The 23,845-nt window shown below is 41.3% G+C and overlaps 1 protein-coding gene across 16 annotated transcripts in view; it reads right to left on the bottom strand.

Moving 5' to 3' along the window:
* AOPEP (aminopeptidase O (putative)) overlaps positions 1-23,845 on the bottom strand; it is a 362,088-nt gene that overhangs the window by 301,465 nt on the left and 36,778 nt on the right. For 15 of the 16 annotated variants that reach the window (XR_008668203.2, XM_055349953.2, XM_004048300.5 and 12 more), the window contains one exon: positions 14,250-14,416. The exons of the other annotated variant lie outside the window; for it this stretch is intronic. Coding sequence is in view for 14 of the 15 variants with exons in the window: in XM_055349953.2 (XP_055205928.2) it covers positions 14,250-14,416 (167 nt within the window). In the remaining variant the exon portion in view is untranslated. The remainder of the gene's footprint in view (positions 1-14,249; positions 14,417-23,845) is intronic. 16 annotated transcript variants of the gene reach the window in all.

Below are 23,845 nucleotides of genomic sequence, written 5' to 3'. Positions count from 1 at the left end.
TTGTTTCCTCACAGTCTTCTCTGAAGTTCAATAATGGAAATAAAATAATTGGTTTTTAAATATCACACAAATTCATACTTTAAGTGCTCAAGATGATTTCCTCCTATACAGCGCACAAGTTTTTTTTTTATTTTCTTAGATTCCTAAAGTTCCTCTACTTAGTAGAGCTCATTTGGAATCAACTGTTTCAGACTTCAAGCTTTTAAAAGCAAAAAGGTTTCTTGGCTACCAAGTGACAGTCAAATCGGGGCAAATCAATTGGCTGGGCCAAATAAGAACCAGCCAGAAACCCAATTCCTTGTCAAACTCTTCTCAGAAGCTTCTCACTAGAGTCTGGCCCTGGGCTTCTTGCCTGGATCCTGGTTGAATGCTAGAGCCAGCGCTGAGATCATGGAGCGCTGCTAGTGCTCTGGAGAAGATTTTCATTAGTTCCCTGCTATGAGGACGTTTCTAGTATCCTCATTTGATAGAAAAGTCTCTTTTGAGTTGTCTGTTCATGGATTATTCCAATGAGCCGACTCTTACATGAAGACTGCCCACTGCCACAGGGAACAACACCTAACCTTATCTTCCAATCAGCCTACAAAAATTGCAAAGAATAAGGTGGAAATACTGCCCCAGAAAGCAGAGCATGCATTCCCAAAACAAAGATAAATAATTTCAGGATTGTCTATTGTTTGGAATAAGCCTACCTTGCAAGAGAATTAATGAGAGTTTATTGCTTTTGGATATGTCCATTCATGGAGTTCCACCTCTGGAATCTGACAGCTAGGGTTCAATTCCCTGCTCTGCATTTACCAGTTTGGGCACATCACTTAATTTCTCTAATGCATCAGTTTCCTCATGTATAACAAAAGAATGATCATAGTATCTTGCTGTGAGGATTAAGTTAGGATTAAATTAGATAATCTATAGAGTGATCACTAGGCATAATAATTGGCACAAAGTAAGTGTTCAAGAAACGTCAGGTGCTGTCATCATCTGTTGCTGTTGTAGTCTTCATCTGCAAGCTCTCATCTTTACAGCTGTCTACCCTTGATGCTCACTCAGGCTAATTTTCTGAAGGCAAAGGCAAAGAATGCTGAAGGTATGGCTGCCACATGTGTACTGAAAACCGCGACCTGATGAGGCCCACATATGGAGTTCAAGGTTGAATGGCATTAAAACACAGTCCACACAAAGCGATCCATTTAAAGGAGAATGACAGCCTAAAGGGGGCATCCTGTATGACTTCATATAGAATGGGCCATTTGGAGACTATTTAAATGGTGTTTACTTTAAATGAGCCATCCTTGATGAAACAGACAGTGAATGCCTTCATTTTCCTTTTGATTCAATCCACTTGCACTAGACTCCCTTTGCTACACCAGCTGCAAAACAAAGAGAACACACTGTATTTGAATTAACCCAGAGTTTTTCCTCTGCAGAGGCCAGAAACCCCTCACGCCACTGGATGATTTCACAGCCAGGCCGGGATTCATTAGCAAGACTAACAGAGAGGGTTGGTAGGAAGGGATGCAGAGGAAACAGCACTCCTTAACTTCAGGCACAAGCCGCCACCCAGCTTGCCCTTCTTTCTGGGCAGATTCTGTAAAGCTGGACTTCTGACCTCCTCAGAAAGAGACCAGAGTTCTCTAACGCCCCTACATCACTTTCTCCTATTGGACTGTATTTAGGGGGAAAAACTCTCATACTTCAGTTGTCTCACTAGTAAGATACATGTATCATATGACGTATTGACAATAACAGCTGTTACAAGACCCAAATAGACATTTTCATCTCCACAACAGGACTGAAATTTTCCTTAGATGACTGTGCTTTTTGCAGCTATAATAGAACTTGAAATGGATCAATTTTCAAATCACAAGAGGCAGTTTAAAATTTTGTTTTTGGGCCGGGCGCAGTGGCTCACGCCTATAATCCCAGCACTTTGGGAGGCCGAGGCGGGTGGATCACCTGAGATCGGGAGTTTGAGACCAGCCTGGCCAACATAGCGGAAACCCCATCTCTACTAAAACTACAAAATTAGCCGGGCATAGTGGCACATGCCTGTAATCCCAGCTACTCAGGAGGCTGAGGCTGGAGAATCACTTGAACCCCGGGAGGCGGAGGTTGCAGTGTGCTGAGATCGTGCCATTGCACTTCAGCCTGGGCAACAAGAGCTAAACTCCATCTCAAAAAAAATAAAATAAAATATAGTTTTGGGCCAGGCACAGTGACTCACGCCGGTAATCCCAGCACTTTGGGAGGCCAAGGCGAGAGGATCACCTGAGGTCCAGAGTTCAAGACCAGCCTGGCCAACATGGGTGAAACCCTGTCTCTACTAAAAATACAAAAATTAGCCAGGCGTGGTGGTGGGCACCTGTAATCCTAGCTACTCAGGAGACTGAAGCAGGAGAATCACTTGAACCCAAGAGGCAGAGGTTGCAGTGGGCCAAGATTGCACCACTGTACTCCAGCCTGGGTGACAGAGTGAAACTCCATCTCCAAAATAAAAATAAAAATAAATAAAATTTAATTTTGAAAATAAGTATCATAACTAAAGAGTGTTAAAACAGTTATCTTAATTATTTTTTCAATGACTATTCTAAAAACTGTCCTGTGAATAGTTTTGAAGATTCTGTTTTCCACAGGAGGAAGAATAATTCTCAGTGAAGAGGGAAAAAGGAAGAACACGAAGGAGTAGTCAGTTCATGAGAGAGAACTTTTCATACTAAACCTGTGAGAAACTTAGCTGAGATAATCATTTTTCATAAAAAATTTTAAGAGAAGAAAAATCAAGATACGGTAGTCATTTTTACACATCAGTTATGCCTACCAATAGTAAATTAAATAAGAAATTTATGAAAAGTCAGTGTCCTATTCGTAGGTGAGTCTTGGATAAACTCACTTAATATAATTAAAAGCACAGCTATAACCACACACACATAACCACTCTGCTTGTGCAGAGGCTAAGTTAGATCATAGCTCTGCCAAGTTAAGCATCTCATGGAACTTCTCATATTAAAGAGTTATTGTTTTCACTGCAAATTAAAACAGGCACTTAAATTCTTCCTAGGAAAACCATCCACTTTACTTTTTCAACCTCTCCACTATAGGTTAGACAAACAGCATGAAGCATTCGGAAATATCAAATTGATACGTGCTTTTATTTAACATATAATCTTTCTTTCCTCAATCCTTCAGTAGCCCCTGCTACTTTGCTACCTCAAAATTGTTTCTTTCTCTAACCAAAATTCCTTATTTCAGCAATTCCTATCCAAACTATTATATATGTTATGATTACTTTGGAACATCTTTGTATCACAAATTAAAGATGCCTAACAATGTTTACAGGAATATGTATATTCAGAAACATGTACACTTATAAGTGTATACAGACATACTATAGAGAATGTATATATCGTATATTTTAAATATATAATATACATACATCTGTACAATAAACATAATACATTCACGAAAAGGAGAGAGAGCTCCCCATTTTGGCTGCTCTTCCCCTCCTGGCCTCCTTCTCCACTGCTTGGGTCTTTCAGCAAACTCTAGCTTTCTGTCAGGACTTTGCAGATGCCGCGTCTACACCTTCCGGTTTTCTAAGTGAGTGCCACCCTCGTGAATACCCATAGCGTGACTGTCTCTTGTTAGTTCTTCTCCGCAGTTGCTCAAGGGTTGTAACTGGCACCAGAACAAACGAGACAGTAAGACGCCCTGGGCACCAGCATTGCCTAACCAGGGTGATGTGCCAGGTCAGGCCACCACTTTGCAAGCACTGATGCTACCCAGCAAGGCTTCGGTTTTCCTTGCCTGCAACATGGTACCGCCTCAGGCACAGGAGAGGCAAGAGAGAATTACCTTCAAGATCACTCTTGTGAACTAGGTAAAAGAGCGCCACCTGCTGAACACAAGCGCCTCTATAGGTTTTCCTTGTTGGCTAACGGGATACCTAAAGGAATATGCCCCACCAGGCTTGTTATTCAAGTCTCACTGGCCACTCTGACCTTCAATGCAGGTGACCCAGTTCCCCTTAAGCTGGATCAGCTAACTGGACACCAAATCATACTGCTCCAGGTGGTCACAGGTAAACTTGAGTGCTTTACTCACATGGAACATTCATGAATGTCAAGTCCAAGACAAAAATCCACAGCAATGAGAACTGGTATATACATGCCTGCCAGAATCATCAATGTCTGAAAGAAACCATGATGACTTTCACATATGTCGTGTACAGTAAGCGCAGTGCCAGGAGGGTAAGCAAGAACTAGTCAACAACAAATCACAAAACAAAAGAATTAACTGACACAGATTTAGAAAGTACTGGCTCACCAGCATCTTTCTAATGGGAAAAGATGAATACGTTTACCCTTAAAAACATAGGAATGTATGTGTACTGGCGTGGAATAAAGTTTCCCTAGTTCTAGAAACAAGGAGCTTTCTCTACTTTGCATTCTTTCTTTGTGAGGAAAATACTTAATCATAACCATTCCTAAATGCCTCTTAATTTACCATTTCCTCATACGTAATTCCTGGTTGCATACTACGGGAGCAGTCTAAATAGTACTGCTCATTTGAAAAGTTGGCTTTCAGTTGCACACAGGAGGGTCTGGACTCTCAGATCTTGGCTTTTTCCTGGAATTTCCCACACAAAGTCAAAAGAAAGAGAATGTCAGAGAGCTAGTCTATTGGGCAGGCCAGAGAGTAGCATTTTGCCCAGAATGAAGTAATGTCTACAGTCTTACTTTTGCACAAAAAAATGAAATCAGATCCTATGCAAGGGCACATGTAGTTTTTAACACCTTTCACTTGTTAATATGCTTTTTCTCCTTCATCTGGAAGGAGCTTCCATTAGGCAGTCTTCTTCATTTACTTGAGGCTTCCCACAAAAAACAGAAGCAGAGTATTTTCTTTTTCTTTTTTTGTTTTATTTTTTTTGAGACGGAGTCTCACTCTGTCGCCCAGGCTGGAGTGCAGTGGCACGATCTTGGCTCACTGCAACCTCCGCCTCCCGGGTTCAAGCAATTCTCCTGCCTCAGCCCAAGTAGCTGGGATTACACGCGCCTGCCACCACGCCCGGCTAATTTTTTTTGTATTTTTAGTAGAGACGGCATTTCACTGTGTTAGCCAGGATGGTCTCCATCTCCTGACCTCGTGATCCGCCCGCCTCGGCCTCCCAAAGTGCTGGGATTACAGGTGTGAGCCACGGCACCCAGCCCTCAGAGTATTTTATTTTTCTAGGAAGCAGGGATATACTAAATTAGACTCTATAAAAATAAAACTTTCACACCTATAATCCCAGCACTTTGGGAGGCCAAGGCGGGCGGATCACGAGATCACGAGATAGAGACCATCCTGGCTAACATGGTGAAACCCCGTCTCTACTAAAAATACAAAAAATTAGCCAGGCGTGGTGGCGGGTGCCTGTAGTCCCAGCTACTCGGGAGGCTGAGGCAGGAGAATGGCGTGAACCCGGGAGGCGGAGCTTGCAGTGAGCGGAGATCGTGCCACTGCACCCCAGCCTGGGCGACAGAATGAGATTCTGTCTCAAAAAAATAAATTAATTTAAAAAAAAAAACTAAACAAAAAATTACTAGAAGAAAATACTAATGTACTAAACCAATTCTTTTTAAAATTTATTGAGGCTGGAAAAAAGGCATAAACTGTAATTAAGCAACAAAAGCAAAAGAAATGACCCTGAAGTCGATTTTGTTACTATCACTAGTAGTTTTAAATGTTTCTTCCATGAACATACTACTTCTGCCTGATTATAAAGAACACATTTATTCCACAAATGCATATTGGGCACTTATTCTATACAAGGCACTGTATTAGGCATTGGGTCTCTGCGCTCAATAGTTTAGCTATATTTTGGTAGAGAATATAGGCCAACAATAAGCCACAGGATAACATCTCTGTCTGCCCAAATCACATTATGCTAAGGAAGTTTAATAATAAAGGAGAATAATAAAAGAGCCAAGCAAGTTAATCTAAATCTATGGCCTTGTCTTAGCCTTCTTTAAAAAAAAAAAGAATAACAACTGCTCAGCTAATAGAATTCTTACAATGGTCATCACCCTACATCCAAACCATTACCCTTCATTTTAAAAACAGTTAGGAGAAATGATTTCCCTTATGAAGCAAGGACCCAGAGGTCTGTCTTCTGATTTCTGTTCCCTGCCCAAGGGCTGCTGTCATTTCTGTTGCTGTTATCTGCTCCCAGGTGCCTTGCTTCTTTGGAAAAATCAGCTGGTGCCCGGGAAATGTGCTAATCAGGCCTATGTGTCACTGTGATGGAAACTGTGACTTGCTGGGTCGCGCTTTGCCAGTCATGTTTTCAAAGATAGCTCATCGTTTTAAAGGGCATTCTGCACAACAGAGTAGAGGTCCTATGAGACCAATCTGCCAATCGAGAAAACATGACTTAGAAAGGAAATAGCATCATCTTGTATCCACATCCCCTTTCTCTAAGGAGTGCAGATACATTTGTAGACATTATTCCATCCTCAGAACAGCCATTTTGGTTCTGGCAAACAGCTTTATTAGTACTGTTTCCTGATTGTCCTCTGATAAACCCTGTCTGTGGGAGGAATTGCAGTATTAAGCATAGAGTTCTTTTATCTTGTCTAGCTTAATTCTCCCTCAGCTTGAACTGGCAAAGATTGTTCTGTGATATCATATAAGGTGTAAGTGGTGTGAACATAAGTAAATCTCAATAAGCATCTATTTTATTACTCTGTCCTCAACTGGAATTTGGGGGGAAAAAAAAGGTCCACAGATATATTCCTGGGGTTATAAAAGTTTTTCATATTTAAAGTTAATTCTCAATTTTTTGGCAATAATCTTCAAATAGATACACAACAACAGACAGACAGATGAATATGACAGAGGTCAGAAAACTTTTTTCTGTAAAAGACCAGGTAACAAATATTTTAGGCTTTGCAGGACCTTGTTGCCAATACTCAACTCTGCTGTTGTAACATGAAGGCAGTCAAAGACAATGGCCAGGATCCAATAAAACTTTATTTACAAAAACAGGCAGTGGACTAGATTTAGCCAGCAGGCCATGGTTTTCTGACCCCTAAAGTCATCCAGATGTGAGTACTGCCAAATGATTTCAGAGTTCCCATCTGTATTAGTGTGTATGATTGCATGGGGACGTGTAGGACTGCGATAATTATCAAGAGATAATGAGAAAAGAACATAAGGATGATGCTTTTGGCTGAGTAAAGGCCAAACGATATCACAGCATGCTGTGTAAACAAAAGTTTACAGGGAGATGAAAGACAAGTGGTGGAGAACTGGATTATTTTGTGGCTCAGGGTAGAACAGGTGTTCAGTCTCAAAAGAAACTGCATGGAGCCGTCAGCACCATATTCATATTGTAAGGGGCAATTTCATCTCAGCAAAATATTAATATTTACATTCAATTTATATTTATATATTTATATCAATATAAAATTCAGGCCGGGCGTGGTGGCTCACGCCTGTAATCCCAGCACTTTGGGAGGCCAAGGCGGGCGGATCACGAGGTCAGGAGATCGAGACCATCCTGGCTAACACAGTGAAACCCCGTCTCTACTAAAAAAAAAACAAAAAAAATTAGCCGGGCGTGGTGGCGGGCGCCTGTAGTCCCAGCTACGCGGGAGGCTGAGGCAGAAGAATGGCGTGAACCCGGGAGGCGGAGCTTGCAGTGAGCCGAGATCGCGCCACTGCACTCCAGCCTGGGCGACAGAGCGAGACTCCGTCTCAAAAAAAAAATAAAATAAAATAAAATAAAATTCAAATTATAAATTATAAATTTGAATTTTATTGATTTGCTAGTTTGATCTGCATTTCATTTATAATTTTATTTTGGCTTTACGGATGTGTAAGAGTTGTAAGAACACAGAGTTCATATCTAGTCTTAGATCTATAGTTTTTAAAATGTCATTCTAATAAAAATAATTTAAGTCAACTGTGGTAAATCATGAGACCTTTCCCTCTAAAAAGAAGAATAATGCTCAAGTTTGGGAAACATTGTCAAACACAAGGCTTTACTGCAGGGCCAAACCATGAATGAGAAAATATGTAGGCTTGGTGAGGTGAGGGTGGGGAAAGCCACATGGCATCTTGGGAGGTGGAGTTATCACAAGCACACTGCTATAGGCAGAAATGTGAGTAGGCCACCTATCAGTGCCTATCTGAAATTGCAGTGTTTCATATACTCAATCAATTCAGCAAGTCAGGGAACCAAACAGAGACAACAGAGAAAAAGCCTATGTGAGTCTAGCAGAACCTGACTGGACAATTGCCAGCAAGACACTAGAGCCCAGATAAAGAAGCTGTGTGTATATGCCAACCCTTTAATCCAGTCAAGTTGACACCTAAAATTAACCACCGCACATATACAATAAATGTGTACTTTTTTTTTTTTTAGACAGTATCATTCTGTCACCCATGTTGAAGTGCAGTGGTGTGATCTCAGCTCACTGCAACCTCTGCCTCCCTGGTTCAAGCAATTCTCTTGCCTCAGCCTCCTGAGTAGCTGGGATTACAGCCGTGTACCACCACGCCCAGCTAATTTTTTTGTATTTTTGTAGAGACGGGGTTTCACTATGTTGCCCAGGCTGGTCTTGAACTCCTGGCCTCAAGCAATCCGCCCATCTTGGCCTCTCAAAGTGTTGGGATTACAGGTGTGAGCCACCACGCCTGGCCATAAATGTGTACATCTTAAATGTGTTGTTCAATGAGATTTCACAGATAAACACACTTACATAATTAATCATTACCCCCATGAACATTTCCATTACCCCAGAAATTCCGCTGTACCATTGCACTCATTTCTTCCCAACCCCATTCCAGCCAACCACTGATCTGGTTTCCATCAGTACAGACTGGTTTGACTTCTCAAAATTCATATAAAAAGGGTCATTCAGTGTGACTCTATTTTACTCAGCATAATGTTTGTGAGATTCATCCATATTGTTGCAGGTGTCACTAGCTATTTTTTTTTTGATTTATCAGTAGTGGTCCATTGTGTGAATAAACCATAATTTGTTTATCCATCTACAATTAGACTGTTTTTGGTCATTATGGAAAATGTGCTGTGAACAATCACGTATTAATCGTTTTGTGGACGTAGGTTTTCATTTCTCTTGGGTAAATACTCAAGAGTAAAATTGCTAGATCGTGTAAATATATGTTTAAGTTTGTGAGTATCTGCCAAACTATTTCCAAAGTGGTTGCATTCTTTCATACTCTCACCAGCAATGTGTGAGAGTTCTAGTTGCGGCTTATCCTTGGAAACACTTGGTATTTTCTGTCCTTTTAATTTTAGCCCTCTAACTAGGTGTAAAATACTATCTCATTATGGTTTTAATTTGCATTTCCCTGATGACGATGTTGGGCACCTTTTCATGTACTTTGCACATTCTTATATCTTCTTTTGAAAAGCATCTGTTCATGTCATTTGCTCATTTTTTTTCATGTGGGGTTTTTTATTGTTTTATTATTAGGTTATAAGAATACTTTATAGGCCAGGCACGGTGGCTCACACCTGTAATCCCAGCACTTTGGGAGGCCGAGGCAGGTGGATCACTGAAGGTCAGGAGTTCAAGACCAGCCTGGTAAACATGGTGAAACCCTGTCTCTACTAAGAATACAAAACTTAGCTGGGCGTGGTGGTGCATGCCTGTAATCCCAGCTACTCGGTGAGAGAATCGCTTGAGCCCGGGAAGCAGAGGTTGCAGTGAGCTGAGATCGCGCCACTGTACTCCAGCCTGGACAATAGAATGAGACATTGTCTCAAAAAAAAAAAAAAAAAAATTATATAATTCTAGGTACAAGCCTTTTGCCAGATATATGTATTACAAATATATTCCAGTATATGTGGCTTGCCTTTTCATTTTTATTTACACTTCGTCCTACTGATTTTCCATGTGACATTTTTGTTCCTAATTTCAGCAGTAGAGATTTACATTATGTTATTTTAACATTAGTTTTCTTTTTTTTTTTTTGAGATGGAGTCTCGCTCTGTCGCCCAGACTGGAGTGCAGCGGCACGATCTCAGCTCACTGCAAGCTCGGCCTCCTGGGTTCACGCCATTCTCCTGCCTCAGCCTCCGGAGTAGCTGGGACTACGGGAACCCACCACCACGCCCGGCTAATTTTTTGTATTTTTAGTAGAGACTGGGTTTCACCGTGTTAGCCAGGATGGTCTCAATCTCCTGACCTCATGATCCGCCCCTCGGCCTCCCGAAGTGCTGGGATTACAGGCGTGAGCCACCCCGCCCGGCCTTAACATTAGTTTTCTGTCAATCATTCATTTTTAAAAATTTTCCTTCAAGAATGTTATACTTCTGTTAATAGGGCTGCTACAAATAAAAATATAAAAAAAAAGAATGTTATACCTAGCCAAGGATTGTTCATAAGTGAATACAACAAAAAGCCAATCTAAACATGGGAGGGCTCAGAAAATGTACCATTTATCCAGTCTTCTAAAAAAAAAAAAAAAAAAATGAAGCTATTTCCCAGCCAACTTAAGAGCTCAAGAATGAAGAAAGTCTAAATACTTATTATGAAATCATTTGAAACTGAATGAAAATACAATAATAGTAATTCCTAGAAAATACATAATACAAAAAGTTATAGAGAAAATGTGAGTCCCAAATCCCAAGTTTTATTAAGTAAAACTGGAGAATATGGGTGCGGAAGGATAATGGAGTAAATACCCATCCAATTCCTTATTTGATATGAATTCCAGAGATATTGGTTAACTAAATTGTAAAACATCCATTTACAGGATACTCATAGCCATAAAATAATGAGGAAAGGTCGGGCGCAGTGGCTCATGCCTGTAATCTTAGCACTTTGGGAGGCCGAGGCGAGCGGACTGCCTTAGCTCAGGAGTTCGAGACCAGCCTGGGCAACACAGTGAAACCCCGTCTCTACTAAAATACAAAACATTAGCCAGGCATGGCGGCGTGCGCCTGTAGTCCCAGCTACTCGGGAGGCTGAGGCAGGAGAAATGCTTGAACCCGGAAAGCAGAGGTTGCAGTGAGCCGAGATCACGCCACTGCACTCCAGCCTGGCGACAGAGCGAGACTCCGTCTCCAAAAAATAAATAATAATAATAAATAAATAATGAGGATAATCTTTATGCTCTGTTACAAAATATCTATAAAATAAATTTATTCTAAAAGGGAAAGCACAATACAAAACTGTGTCTAGCATGCTACAATTTGTACAACAAAAGAGAAAAAACATATTATTCAAGAGAAATTGGTAACCTTGGTTGCCTGGGGAAGTGTTACTGGATGTCTGGGAAATAGAGGTAAGAAAAACATGTTATTGCACATAACGCTTTGTCCTTTGTTCTTCTATAAATGAACCATGTAAATGTTACTTATTTTTAAATATAAAAATTTTATTTTATTTATTTATTTTTATTTTATTTTTTTTTTTTGAGATGGAGTCTCGCTCTGTCACCCAGGCTGGAGTGCAGTGGCGTGATCTCGGCTCACTGCAAGCCCCGGATTCACGCCATTCTCCCACCTCAGCCTCCCGAGTAGCTGGGACTACAGGCGCCCGCCACCACGCCTGACTAATTTTTTGTTTGTTTGTTTATATTTTTAGTAGAGATGGGGTTTCACCGTGTTAGCCAGAATGGTCTCGATCTCCTGATCTCATGATCCGCCCACCTGGGCCTCCCAAAGTGCTGGGATTACAGGCGTGAGCCACTGTGCCAGCCTAAATGTGTTGTTTTTAAGAATCAAGTAAGGCTGGGCGCGGTGGCTCACACCTGTAATTGCAGCACTTTGGGAGGCTTAGGCGGGCAGATCACGAGGTCAAGAGATCAAGACCATCCTGGCCAACATGGTGAAACCCTGTCTCTACTAAAAATACAAAAATTAGTTGGGCATGGTGGTGCATGCCTGTAGTCCCAGCTACTGGGGAGGCCGAGACAGAATCGCCTGAACCCGGGAGGCAGAGGTTGCAGTGAGCAGAGATCGCGCCATTGCACTCTAGCCTGGCGACACAGCAAGACTCAGTCTCAAAAAAAAAAAAAAAAATCAAGTAAATACTCATCGGTGACTTCAGTACATACGTAAATCTAGCTTATGATAAAGACATCACAAAATTTAAAAATTCAATAAATTATCCTGAAGCAACTGGTTTTCTATTTTAAAAAAAAAGACAATGTTTAGTCCTATTTCACAACCTGATGAGAATAAATTACAGACTGATTAAAGAGTTATAAAAATTAAACTATAAAAATATTAGAACAAAATGAATCTTAGAGAAATCTAATAAATTTAACTTCATAAAAAGACACATCATATAAAATTAAAAGATATACCAAAAGCTGGGAGCAATGCTTTTCATAAATATAAGAAATTAATATCTTTTTTTTAAAGAGCCAATAAAATTGAAAAATAAGACAAACGGCAAAAATCTAGGTCTTCAGTATAAAAAATGGGCAAAGGAAATAAACAGAAAATGAAAATGGTTAAGAAACATATAAGGACATGTGAAACTCACTAATCATCAAAGTAATCCAATTAAAGAGAGACCTGCTGCTGCCTATCAGATGAGCAAAGTTCCAGGTGACAAGGACCCTCATAACTACAGAGGAATGTATAAATTGGCATAGCCTTTCTGGAAAACATTATGGGATATGTACCAACAACCTTAAACATGTTCCAACTTTTGACTCAGTAATTCTAATTTTATATAAAATGTCTCCCCTGGAATTTAATGCAACTTTATTTATAACAGGAAAAAAACTGAAATAATCAAAATATTTAATATAAAAATGTTAAATTCTGATATATTCAGATAAAAAATATTGTGCCAATGTTAAAATCATATTAAAAAATATTTAATGACCTGTAAAATGTTCAAGATACACTGTAAGTGAAAAAGGCAGAATAAACACCATCATATGCTATCACAATTTGAGGATGATAACTGCCCAAAACATATAGATTTTAAATACTGAAAGGAAATGTAACAAAATCTTAGCAATAATTTTCTCTATAATTTTTTAAATTTATTTTTAGTTTTCTGTATATTTTAAAGTTTCTATAATAAATATGTGGAAGGAGATGTCCTTTTTTTTTTTTTTTTTTTTGTGAGATGGAGTCTCGCTCTGTCGCCCAGGCTGGAGTGCAGTGGCGCCATCTCAGCTCACTGCAAGCTCCATCTCCCAGGTTCACGCCATTCTCCTGCCTCAGCCTCCCAAGTAGCTGGGACGACAGGCAACTGCCCCCACGCCCGGCTAATTTTTTGTATTTTTAGTAGAGACGAGATTTCACCGTGTTAGCCAGGATGGTCTCAAAGGAGATGCCATATTTTAAATAAAGAAATAATATAACTATAAAAATGTTTCCTGGCCAGGCACAGTGGCTCACACCTTTGGGAGGCTGAGACAGACAGATCACTTGAACCTGGGCGTTCAAGACCAGCCTGGGCAACATGGCAAAATCTCATGTCTACAAAAAAAGTGCAAAAATTAGCTGGGCGTGGTAGCATGCACTTGTAGTTCCACCTACTTGGCAGGATGAGGTGGGAGGATCAATTGAGGCTGGCAGGTCAAGGCCACGGTGAGCCGTTATCAAGCCACTGCACTCCAGCCCGGGCAACAGAGCGAGACCCTGTCTCTCAAATAAACAAATTTTTTCCTGGCATCAACATGCTCAGGATCTCCACTGAAAAAGTTAAATGCTGCAATAAGAAGTAATTCATAGATAAAACCTTGATGATGCATTAGCACTGCCTTCCATCTTTCTTATACACCTTTGGTTCAGAACTTCACACAGGCAAACCGTGTGTAGAAAAGATACTTCATTAAGACAACTCCAGTGGGCCAGCCAACAAGAGCACTATCTCTTAACATAATGAATAACCATGTACAGACACCATAACAAACCACAGACAACTCAACTGTAATGGTGTTTCCATGGTACACCTGCCTGTTCAGAACGTCTTCAGTCAAGACCACCTACTTATGGCCTACAAACCACCAGGTGAAAGCAACTGCTGAAATAATCTATGAACCGACAACTCTAGTATGAAGAGCCCCAAATCCCAAGCCCAGGCTCCTAAGTGTCCCTCCCCATCCCCTGCTTGTTTTCTCTGGCAGGATGTTTTATACTATGATCATTTCCAACCCAACTAATAAAGGAGCTCTTTAAAGTTTAGAAAAATACTGTTTATTGGGTTCCTGGGTCCACATGTGTGCAATACATAAATAAGCAAAGAACACATGTACAGTACCTTCCCAAAGCTGCGTTGGTTTGGCAGAATTTTCCCCACTCATTAAAACAACAAAAGATGCAGCTGCTCGAACTGTAGCCTGCCATGTTGACATGGCAACGGGTGGCTCCTGGCATGGAAAAAGGGCCCTGTTGTTTATGGGAGATCCCACAGTATAAACACATGGCCTGCAGAAGAGAGACAAAGAAAGAAAGGGGGTGAATCTTTAAAATGAGTTGTCACTTTTCTCACCACCATGGTAGTGCAGGTTAAGTTGAGCTTTCAAAGAAAACATTTGAAACTTTGTAGTTGACTGGTTTCCTAGCATTTTGAACTGAAGCTGCCAAGGGCTGGCTATGTGAATAGCTGAGTGGTTACTTCTCTCAGATGAATTACTTAAATATGTAAAAAGAGTTGGTTTATTTAAGGAGAAAAATATTTTTTGGATAAAGTTTTAAATACTAATCGGCCAAGTTATATTACCCTTGCCCCCTCCCCTCAGGCCCTGGTGCCTTCAAAAGAAAAGTTTTAGAGACATTCTTACAAATCTTTGGAAAGTATTCTGGAAAAGAAAATATGTTTGGAGATCACTGAGATATTAATGCTTGGAAAAACAAGCTGGTGGTCTCAAATCCAGGGCTGGCAGGCAGATACCCCCAATCTTGAAAGCCACCATCTCAAATAGAACCCTTGTGGGAATCCTTGTGTGGAGGCCAAGAACAGGGGCTGGCATATGAACAGGACTGTGGGTCACAACAACCAGGCTTGTGATGGGAAAGCCAAGGGCGCAGAGCCGTTACCAAGTCACCGTGTGCAAAACCAATGACACAGCATTAGGACTCATTCTGCTGCGATTAGAAAGTACAGCCCTACCCAAACCAAGAAAGATCTGTCCCATGATAAAGTCATGGTTGATAAAGATGGAAAAGATTCTCAAGATCAAAGGGTCCACTCTTGACACCAGAGTAGAAGGAACAAGACTGACTCCTCATAAAAAACTCAGGAGAATGTTTCTACTTTCTGTTTTTCAGTTATGACAAATGACAAATATGTAGTTTTAGTCAGCTTGACTTATAAAGTAAATGAATAGAGCAAAGCACTACTTCTTTTGGATAAACTCATTTTCTTTTTTCATTAACATCATTATAATTGAGCATTTATTGTGTTCACACAGTGTGCAAGAAAACACAGAAAGATGGTTCAACTCCATCAGTCAGGGTCTAGTATGGAAAAGAGAAACCAGTCTAGGTCTTAACAAACAGGTAATTTAAACTCGGGAATGAGTTTAAATGATAGAAGAGCGGAGAGATCAATCAGAGGACAGTAAGACAACCCAGGGATTAGCCACAGCAGTAATCAGCTGTGACTCCTCATATTGGAGGAGCTGGATGATTACTGGGTTACGAGGCAGGAGTCACCTGGCAGAAGCCAGAGTCACAGTGGGGACTGTCCGGGGGAGCTGGGACCACAGGAGACTCAACCACACTGAAGCTGCCAAAGGAAAAACAGGAGGAGGAGAAATACATTACAGAAGTAACGTATTTCTAGCCAGCTCCTGCTTTCAAATCTTCCACCAGTGGCCCCCACTGGCCAAACCTAGCAGGAAGCCAGAAGACAAGAGAGCCTAGGAAATGAAGTTCCTTGTCACTTGGAGAAGATCACAATAAGAGCAGAAAATGGATCTCAGCGCAAACAGGCAGTTGCTGTACGCTTATCCTACAAGTATACATGCCATGATAATGTGAAGGTTTGACATGGGGCAGGGAAAGATCAGAAAGTCTAAACACCTTTGTACCACCTGGGTTGCCAACTTACCAAATGACTGTGGGGAAGCGCCTCAACTTCTGAGTCACAGGTGAAATGGGTATTGGGCTGGTGAAGCAGGGAGCAGGTAATGACTTCTATTGTCTGTTCTGTTCAATAAGCACCTAATTTGCATAGGGTAACTCTGTGTTATGGGTCTTCCCTTGCCTGCACAGGGAAGAAATCCTCCCCAAAAGACTGGCTTACCAAGATGTTGGTCTCCTCTCTATAAGGCTGGGTTGGAGGCCATGCTAGCATATTATTACACATTCCACTTGTGCCCTTAGGTATGTGGCCCCCAAGGCTGCCTCCATCAGCTTCCATACCACTTCCCCAAAGAAACAATCGGATTTGAGATGAGGTCAAATCTGAGAAATACTGTGCAGGAAGAATCAGGACTTAGTAAGTGATGTGCTGAAGAAGAGGGAGAAGGAAAGGAAGACTTCTGTGAAGTAACCAGCTGCTGAGCTGGCCTCCAATAACCCCTTCGTCCTAATATTTACATCGTTGTGTAGTCCCCTTCCATACTGTACCAGATCTGTGTGCCCAAACAGACCTGTGTAGAGCAAACAGGCAGTTGCAGTACACTTATCCTACAAGTATACAGGCCGTGATAATGCAAAGGTTTGACCTGGGACAGGGATACAACAGGATACAGCAGAGGCGATGGCATGTCACTTCTGAGACTATTTTAAAATCTGTGGTTTTTATCTTAGACTATCTTTTCTCACTCTCTCTCCCATCATTTACTCTGGGCCATGAGTGTCATGAAGTCACTCAGGCAGCCTAGGGAAGCACCCACATGGTAAGAAACAGAGACCTTTGGCCAACAGTCAGTGAGGAACCAAGGCCTGCAATAGCCACGCGAGTGAGTCTGAAAGAGGATTTTCCAGCTCCTGGCACACCTTGAGACACCTGCAGCCCTGGCCAACAGCTGGACTGTAACCTTGCAAGATATTTTGAGCAAGAGACACCAGCTAAGCTGCTCCTAGATTCCCAAGCCTCAGAAACTGTGAGAGGTAATAAATGTTTGTTCTTTTAAACTGCTAAGTGTGGGGGTAATTTGTTGTGCAGCCATAGTTAACACAGACTTTTCCGAGGTTTCTGGCTCAAGTGATAAGATGGATGGTAAAGCTACTGAACAAGAAAGGAAGAACAGGATGGGTCCAGGGAGAAAGGTGGAGGGCATGCACCTGTTTAATTTGCTTATAAAGGGCTTTACATAAGCACATGACAGACGACACTTTTATGGACACAGAAAGGATGTTTTCCTAATCCCAGTGTGGTGTCCATGAATGGGTTCACATGTCTGAAATGAGACCTGCCTCAGAAAATGTGAAAATGATGATTTGATGAAGTATGACGCATAGATATTGTAGGCATATTTGAGTCAGTTGATGGGGGGCTGGTCCTTCCACCAACTGGATTAAAATCCACCATGTTGTTACCATCCTTTCCTTCCCAGTTCAGTATTATGTCCTCTTTAGCTATCTAGTTCTAGACATTTTGTTCTAGAATTTTGTCCTGATCCCTTCTGTCACGCTCTTGAAAGCTCTTTCTGCCATTGTGCATCTGGGCACCTGACCTCTTCCATCGAGGGGGTCAGTTACCTGGCCAGGCCCCCAACAAGTTCTCACCTCCACCCTCCCCAGTGTGCTTACAATTCTCTATTCCCACCCTCCTCTTTCCATGGCTGGGTTATCTTTTCTGCTAAAGTCTAACATTTTTTTAGCTTCCACTTGGTATCCAGAGCTATAACTCTGAACATGTAGATCAAGTTAGCAATCTAAAAGCCACACCCCATTAATATACCCATGTCTGATAGGAGACTCAATCACATTCTTACTGAAATCCTTTCAAAAGCAGGAAAACAATCACATAAGAGGGAGGTCTTAGGGTAGGCACATCTTGAAAATGTAAATTCTCTTTGTGCTCCCAGCCTATTCTTTTCTTGGCCTTTTTCTCTTCATCAGCTGCAGGCTCACTCTTCCCTTCCCAACATGCCCAAACCAAGCGCTAGGGAGTTAAGAGTCTTTATAACCAATGGCTTTTTGCTGTTTCACAAGCTGATATCCTATGCATGTCTGACATCACAGTGCAAACCTGAAATCAATCTACAGTTGGGTAGCTACATTTTAGCAGTGTGAAGATTTTATCCTCTGAATAAAGCTCTAGTGGTGGAATCTTGGTCATCTACCAGCAAATTTAGGATGGGTGAACATGGGGCCTTCCCAGAGTCATGAAATCATACCCACTACATAGTGACTCCAGACTAAAGATGGCCCCCATCATGCACACATTCAAATGAGAACTATATGGAGGGCCGATTCCCTGTTTACCCATCCATGCCTTCCCCTCCACAGAAGGCAGGAAAATCTATGTGTGTTTATAATGAATATGTAAACATAGAAATAAATACAGCTGTGTTTATCTGACATGCACAGCCTTGCACCTCGGCCATGTTGCTAAAATGCTCATAGGATAGACGTGCAGGCAGCAGCCTGAAATTCTCCAATGCTTGTAACTTCATTATTTCTAGATTGAGTAATTCCTTCCAACATGCAAAGGAAAACTCTCTCACCAGGGTTCATCTCACATGCCCTGGAATACCCAATTGTATGGAAGACTCCTTGGGGAGCCCAGATTAACTGCACAGGAGTTGTGGGAATGAGAGGACAATGAAAATCAGAAAGAAGAGAAAAACAGGGTAGGACAGGATGAGACACAGGTCCACGGCTTGCTGCCATTAAAGAACTTCTAAATTGAGGAAGAACTTGTCAGAATAACAATTACTTCAGCTTCTGGCTAAATGTTTGTGCATTTGCAGAGTGGTCAAATGAGGATGAGACATACTAACTCTGCCTTTCAAGGTAAGAGGTCAGCTAGGACTAACGTGTTTGCTAGTCTTCCTAAGGAGGAGCTACGCAACCAAACGTGTAAGGGATTGCTTAAAACCATATATTTTCTTTTTCTTCCGTTGACTGCTATACGCATTTGTCTTTTCGCAGCCAGGAGAAAAAGGGGGTTGTTTTTTGTTTAAAAATGTTTTAAGTTCCACTACAGTCCATCACGTCACCCTTTTTCTGAGACCTGGTTACTACTGTTAGGTGACTGGGGAGAAGGCTGCCAGAAGTAGGTTGGAGGTAATGAGCCCACAATGGCCCCATGTGTGGCTTGATGAGGCCCTGACTTGACCTCTGGAGGGTGGGCCACAGATGCGACAGTTTAGGGGGTCAGAATCTTTTATAAGTTTCCAAGGGTTACAAGGTCTTCAGGCCTCCTCCAATTCCTTTCCATCTGTTCTTCTTTCTGCACTAATCTTTTTTATAACTCTACGTTCTCATTAAACCTAGATTACAGTCTCCATTATATGTGAGCAACCCTCTTGCTTTCTTGTGCCACAAAGAACCAGTACTAAAAGAAGTGTTTAGCGATGACTCACTCTTTCTCCTATACACACACATGCACCTCTTCCTTATTATTATTCTACTTTTCTACTTCCGGGCACAATTACCAAAACCAGAATTCATCAATCATACTGAATACATGGCAGGTCCAGGGAGAATGCTGCTTTGACTCAGAAAGATAGATTTTACGTAAAGTCAAAACGGACAAGGCTGCAAATGGCTTTGAGTCAGAAATTCATCACTTCTTCACCAGAGATGTTTTGGGTGCAAAACAGGTAAGCTGCTTGTAAAGGCAAAGACAGTATTTCTCATCTGGAAGTGCTTGTGGGTATAGGATTGTGTACATGGAAAAAATCTGGAGATGCTCTCATGGAATCTTCTCGTTTTACAGATGAGGAAATGAAGAGACCTAAGATGACTATCTGAAGTCACACAGCTAGTTACCACACAGCTGTCACTAGTACTAGGTCTCTTGGCTTCCACCATCCAGGTTCTTTTGAACACACTATGCTCTTGGTGATACAGGGCACTGCGATTTGTTATTTTCTGTAGATGCTTTGTTACTTATTTCTCATTCGGTTGGTTATGTTGGTTACTTGTTGAGACTGATACAGTCCATCCTTGTATTTTCTTCCATGGTGACTCAACTGGGATTCTAGGAAATAGAGGTATGCATAGCCTGGGCAGCAAAGAGAGAAAGAAGCTAAAACACGACCCTTCCAAGCATTTTCACTCATGATTCTGACTCTGCAGTCATACAATATCATAGAATTAATGTGTATTCCACTTTAGTTCTCATAAATTTTGCATTGATTTCTTGAAGAAAGTAAGGGGGAAAAAAGAAAAAAGGTGCTAATTGTGGAAACGTTCCTCTTAGACCTGAAATCTCTCCCAAAACATCTTCTGCTCATTCTTTTAATTTTAAAACTTTCCTTTAGAGTGAGATATAAAATAATGAAATTAATTCAGTGGGGGAAGGGGTGAGGAAGAACATGTTTTAACATCTGGTTTTGATACTCCAAACTAAAAATACTCCCAAAGTCTACATCTTCCCTGGCCCAATAGCTGAGCAAGAAATATTACAGAAAAAAGTAGTTCTTCTTAGGATTTTGCTAACTTCATCCCAGTCTTGTCTAAAACAAACAAACAAAAAAACACAATGCTTTACAAAAGTTTAAATGTTAATATTACTTTATCTTATAATGTATTTTCCCAGTTAGCTCTCTTATCTTTAACAAAAATCCAAATAGCTATAGTTTTTCTAATAAATTTCCTATACGTAACCGAATTTTCCTCCATTCAATTCAAATTCAGTGATGTCATCAGCGTAAGCTCAGACCTCCTAAACCACTTGACTGCTTCCACAACTATTATAATTATTCTAACGAAAAAGAGAATGGGTTATCAAAGAGAATGCTTCAGTTTGTTTTGTTTTGTTTTGTTTTGAGATGGAGTCTCGCTCTGTCGCCCAGGCTGGAGTGCAGTGGCGCGATCTCAGCTCACTGCAAGCTCCGCCTCCTGGGTTCACGCCATTCCCCTGCCTCAGCCTCCCGAGTAGCTGGGACAACGGGCGCCCGCCACCACGGCCGGCTAATTTTTTGTATTTTAGTAGAGACGGGGTTTCACCGCATCAGCCAGGATGGTCTCGATCTCCTGACCTTGTGATTCGCCCGCCTCGGCCTCCCAAAGTGCTGGGATTACACGCGTGAGCCGCTGCACCGGGCCAATGCTTCAGTTTTAAATAACGTTTTCTTCAGGGGAATAGAAAAAATGTTAAAAATACAAGGAAAATGAAGAAAACACATCAACTTTGAATAAAGGTTTCCATTTTAAAAGTTTATTTCTTACATATACCGAAGATCTAGAATTAAAAACATATTAAGTCCCATTCCTTTCTTGAAGCTTGGCAAGAACACCTTTACACAACTCTTGACCCTGTCTTTGTTCTCATCAAAATATTTTTAAAGGGCACACAGACCCGCATACCACAGAAAAGCAACCATCTTTTCCAAGAAGCACATTGTATCTGATTGTTATATATGTATTCCTTCCACCAGTCATTTTAAATGTCACCTACAATCCAGTATCTGAATGATACAGGCAAGAAGCATTTAGGTTCAACAACTGGCACAACTCCCAAATGGCTAAACTAAGGTAGGAAAATTGAGTTTTCTATTTCCAGATATTTCATATTAGAAGTAGAATAATAAAAAGGATAAAATTATTGGTAATCATTCATAATAAATACTCCTTTACAGCTTCAAATATGTTTTCTTCTCCAGAGAACCCTGCCACATGGTAAAGTGGGAAAACAGCTCTTACAAAAGAGATTTCAGGGTAGAAATCTCCAAATTTGAAGTTATCTTTTTAATAATCTTTTTTCAAGACGGGGTCTCACTCTGTCGCCCAGGTTGGAGTGCAGTGGCACAAACATGACTCACTGCAGCCTCGACCTCCCTGGGCTCAAGTAATACTCCCACCTCAGCCTCCCGAGTAGCTGTGACTTATTATTATTATTATCTTTTTTTTTTTTTGTAGAGAAGGGGTTTCACCATGTTGCCCAGGCTGGTCTTGAACTCCTCAACTCAAGCTGTCCTCCTGCCTCTGTCTTCCAAAGTGCTAGAATTATAGGCATGAGCCACCACATCTGGCATATTTTTTTTTATATTAAAAGTTTTAGATTTTAAAAATTGAAAAGATAAGGCTGGGCGCAGTGGCTCATGCCTGTAATCCCAGCACTTTGGGAGGCTGAGGTGGGAGGAATGCTTGAGCCCAGGAGTTCGAGACCAGCCTGGGCAACATAGCGAAACCCTGTCTCTACAAAAAATACAAAAATTAGCTGGACGTGGTGCTGCACACCTGTAGTCCCAGCTACTTGGAAGGCTGAGGTGGAAGGATCGTTTCAGCCCAGGAGATTGAGGCTACAAATATATTTTATTCTCCAGAGAACCCTGCCACGTGGTAAAGTGAGAAAACAGCTCTTACAAAAGAGATTTCAGGGTAGAAAGAACTTGGTGAGCCAAGTTCATGCCACTGCTCTCCACCCTGGGTGACAGAGTGAGACCCTGTCTTATAAAATAATAATAAAATAAAAAATAAAAATAAAAATCACAAAGATAATATACAGAGTTTCCATATACTCCATACTCAGCTTTCCCTATTATTGGCATCTTATATTAGTATGCTTGTCACAAGGAGTGAACCAATACTGATACATTTACACACTTCATTCAGCTTTCTTTAGTTTCTCCTTAATGTCTTTTTTCTGTTTCAGGATACTACATTACTTTTATTTTATTTATTTTATTTTATTTTTGAGACACAGTCATGCTCTATCGCCCAGGCTGGAGTGCAGTAGCACAAAGACAACTGACTGCAGCCTTGACCTTCTGGGCTCAAGTGATCCTCCCACCTCAGCCTCCCAAGTGGCTGGGACTACAGGTGCCTGCCACCATGCCCAGCTAACTTTTTGTATTTTTAGTAAAGATGGGGTTTTGCCATGTTGGCCAGGCTGGTCTCGAACTCCTGGCTTCAAGTGATCTGCCCACCTCGGCCTCCCAAAGTGCTAGGATTACAGGTGTGAGCCACTGCACCCGGCCAGGACACCACATTGCTTTTAATTATCATGTCTCCTCAGGCTCCTCTTGACTGTGGCAGTTTCTTAGACTTTATGCTGACCTTATTCGTTTTCAGAAGTGCTGATCAGGTATTGTGTTTAATGTCCCTTGACTGGGATGTATCTGATGCTTTTCTCATGATTAGATTGGAGTTAAGAGCTTTTGCGAGGAAGACCACAAAGATGCCATTTTCATCATATCATACCAGAGAATAAACTATCCCCATAAATTATCACTGTTGATATTGACCTTGATCATCTTGCTGAGGTAGTATTGTCAGATTTCTCTAGTGTAAAGTTACTTTTTTCTCCCTTTCCATTCTGTTCTCTTCGGAAGGGAGTCACTGACTGTATAGTCCACACTTAAGGAGTGAGGAGTTATGCCCCACCTCCTTGAGGACAGAACATGTCCACAACTAACTTGGAATTGTTTTGCACCATGGATTTGTCTATTCTTCCTCATTTGTTTATTCAATCGTTTATTCACATCAGCTGGACTAATGGCTATTTCATACTTTTGGATGTCATTCGAAACTACTTGATATGTTTTGTTGCTTGGCTTGGGGCATGAGGAGCTCTTTCGGACGGCCCCTTGTCCCTCTGGCATACCCCCATCGCTGTGGCTTGTTCCTGCTGTTTGAGGGCTTCCTTACTTTCTGACATTACAAGATGCTCCAGGCTCATCTTGTGTATTTCCTGCCCCTGTTCTGGACATTTCTCCAAGAAGTCCTAGTTCTCTTCATTGGAAAATGGTATCAGAAACTAAGATCTGGGTGCTAGGTGTGCTTACT

This window comes from Gorilla gorilla, chromosome 13 (assembly GCF_029281585.2).
Source record: "Gorilla gorilla gorilla isolate KB3781 chromosome 13, NHGRI_mGorGor1-v2.1_pri, whole genome shotgun sequence".
Classification (NCBI taxonomy): Eukaryota; Metazoa; Chordata; class Mammalia; order Primates; family Hominidae; genus Gorilla; species Gorilla gorilla.
This window is presented reverse-complemented; position numbering and strand designations above follow the sequence as displayed.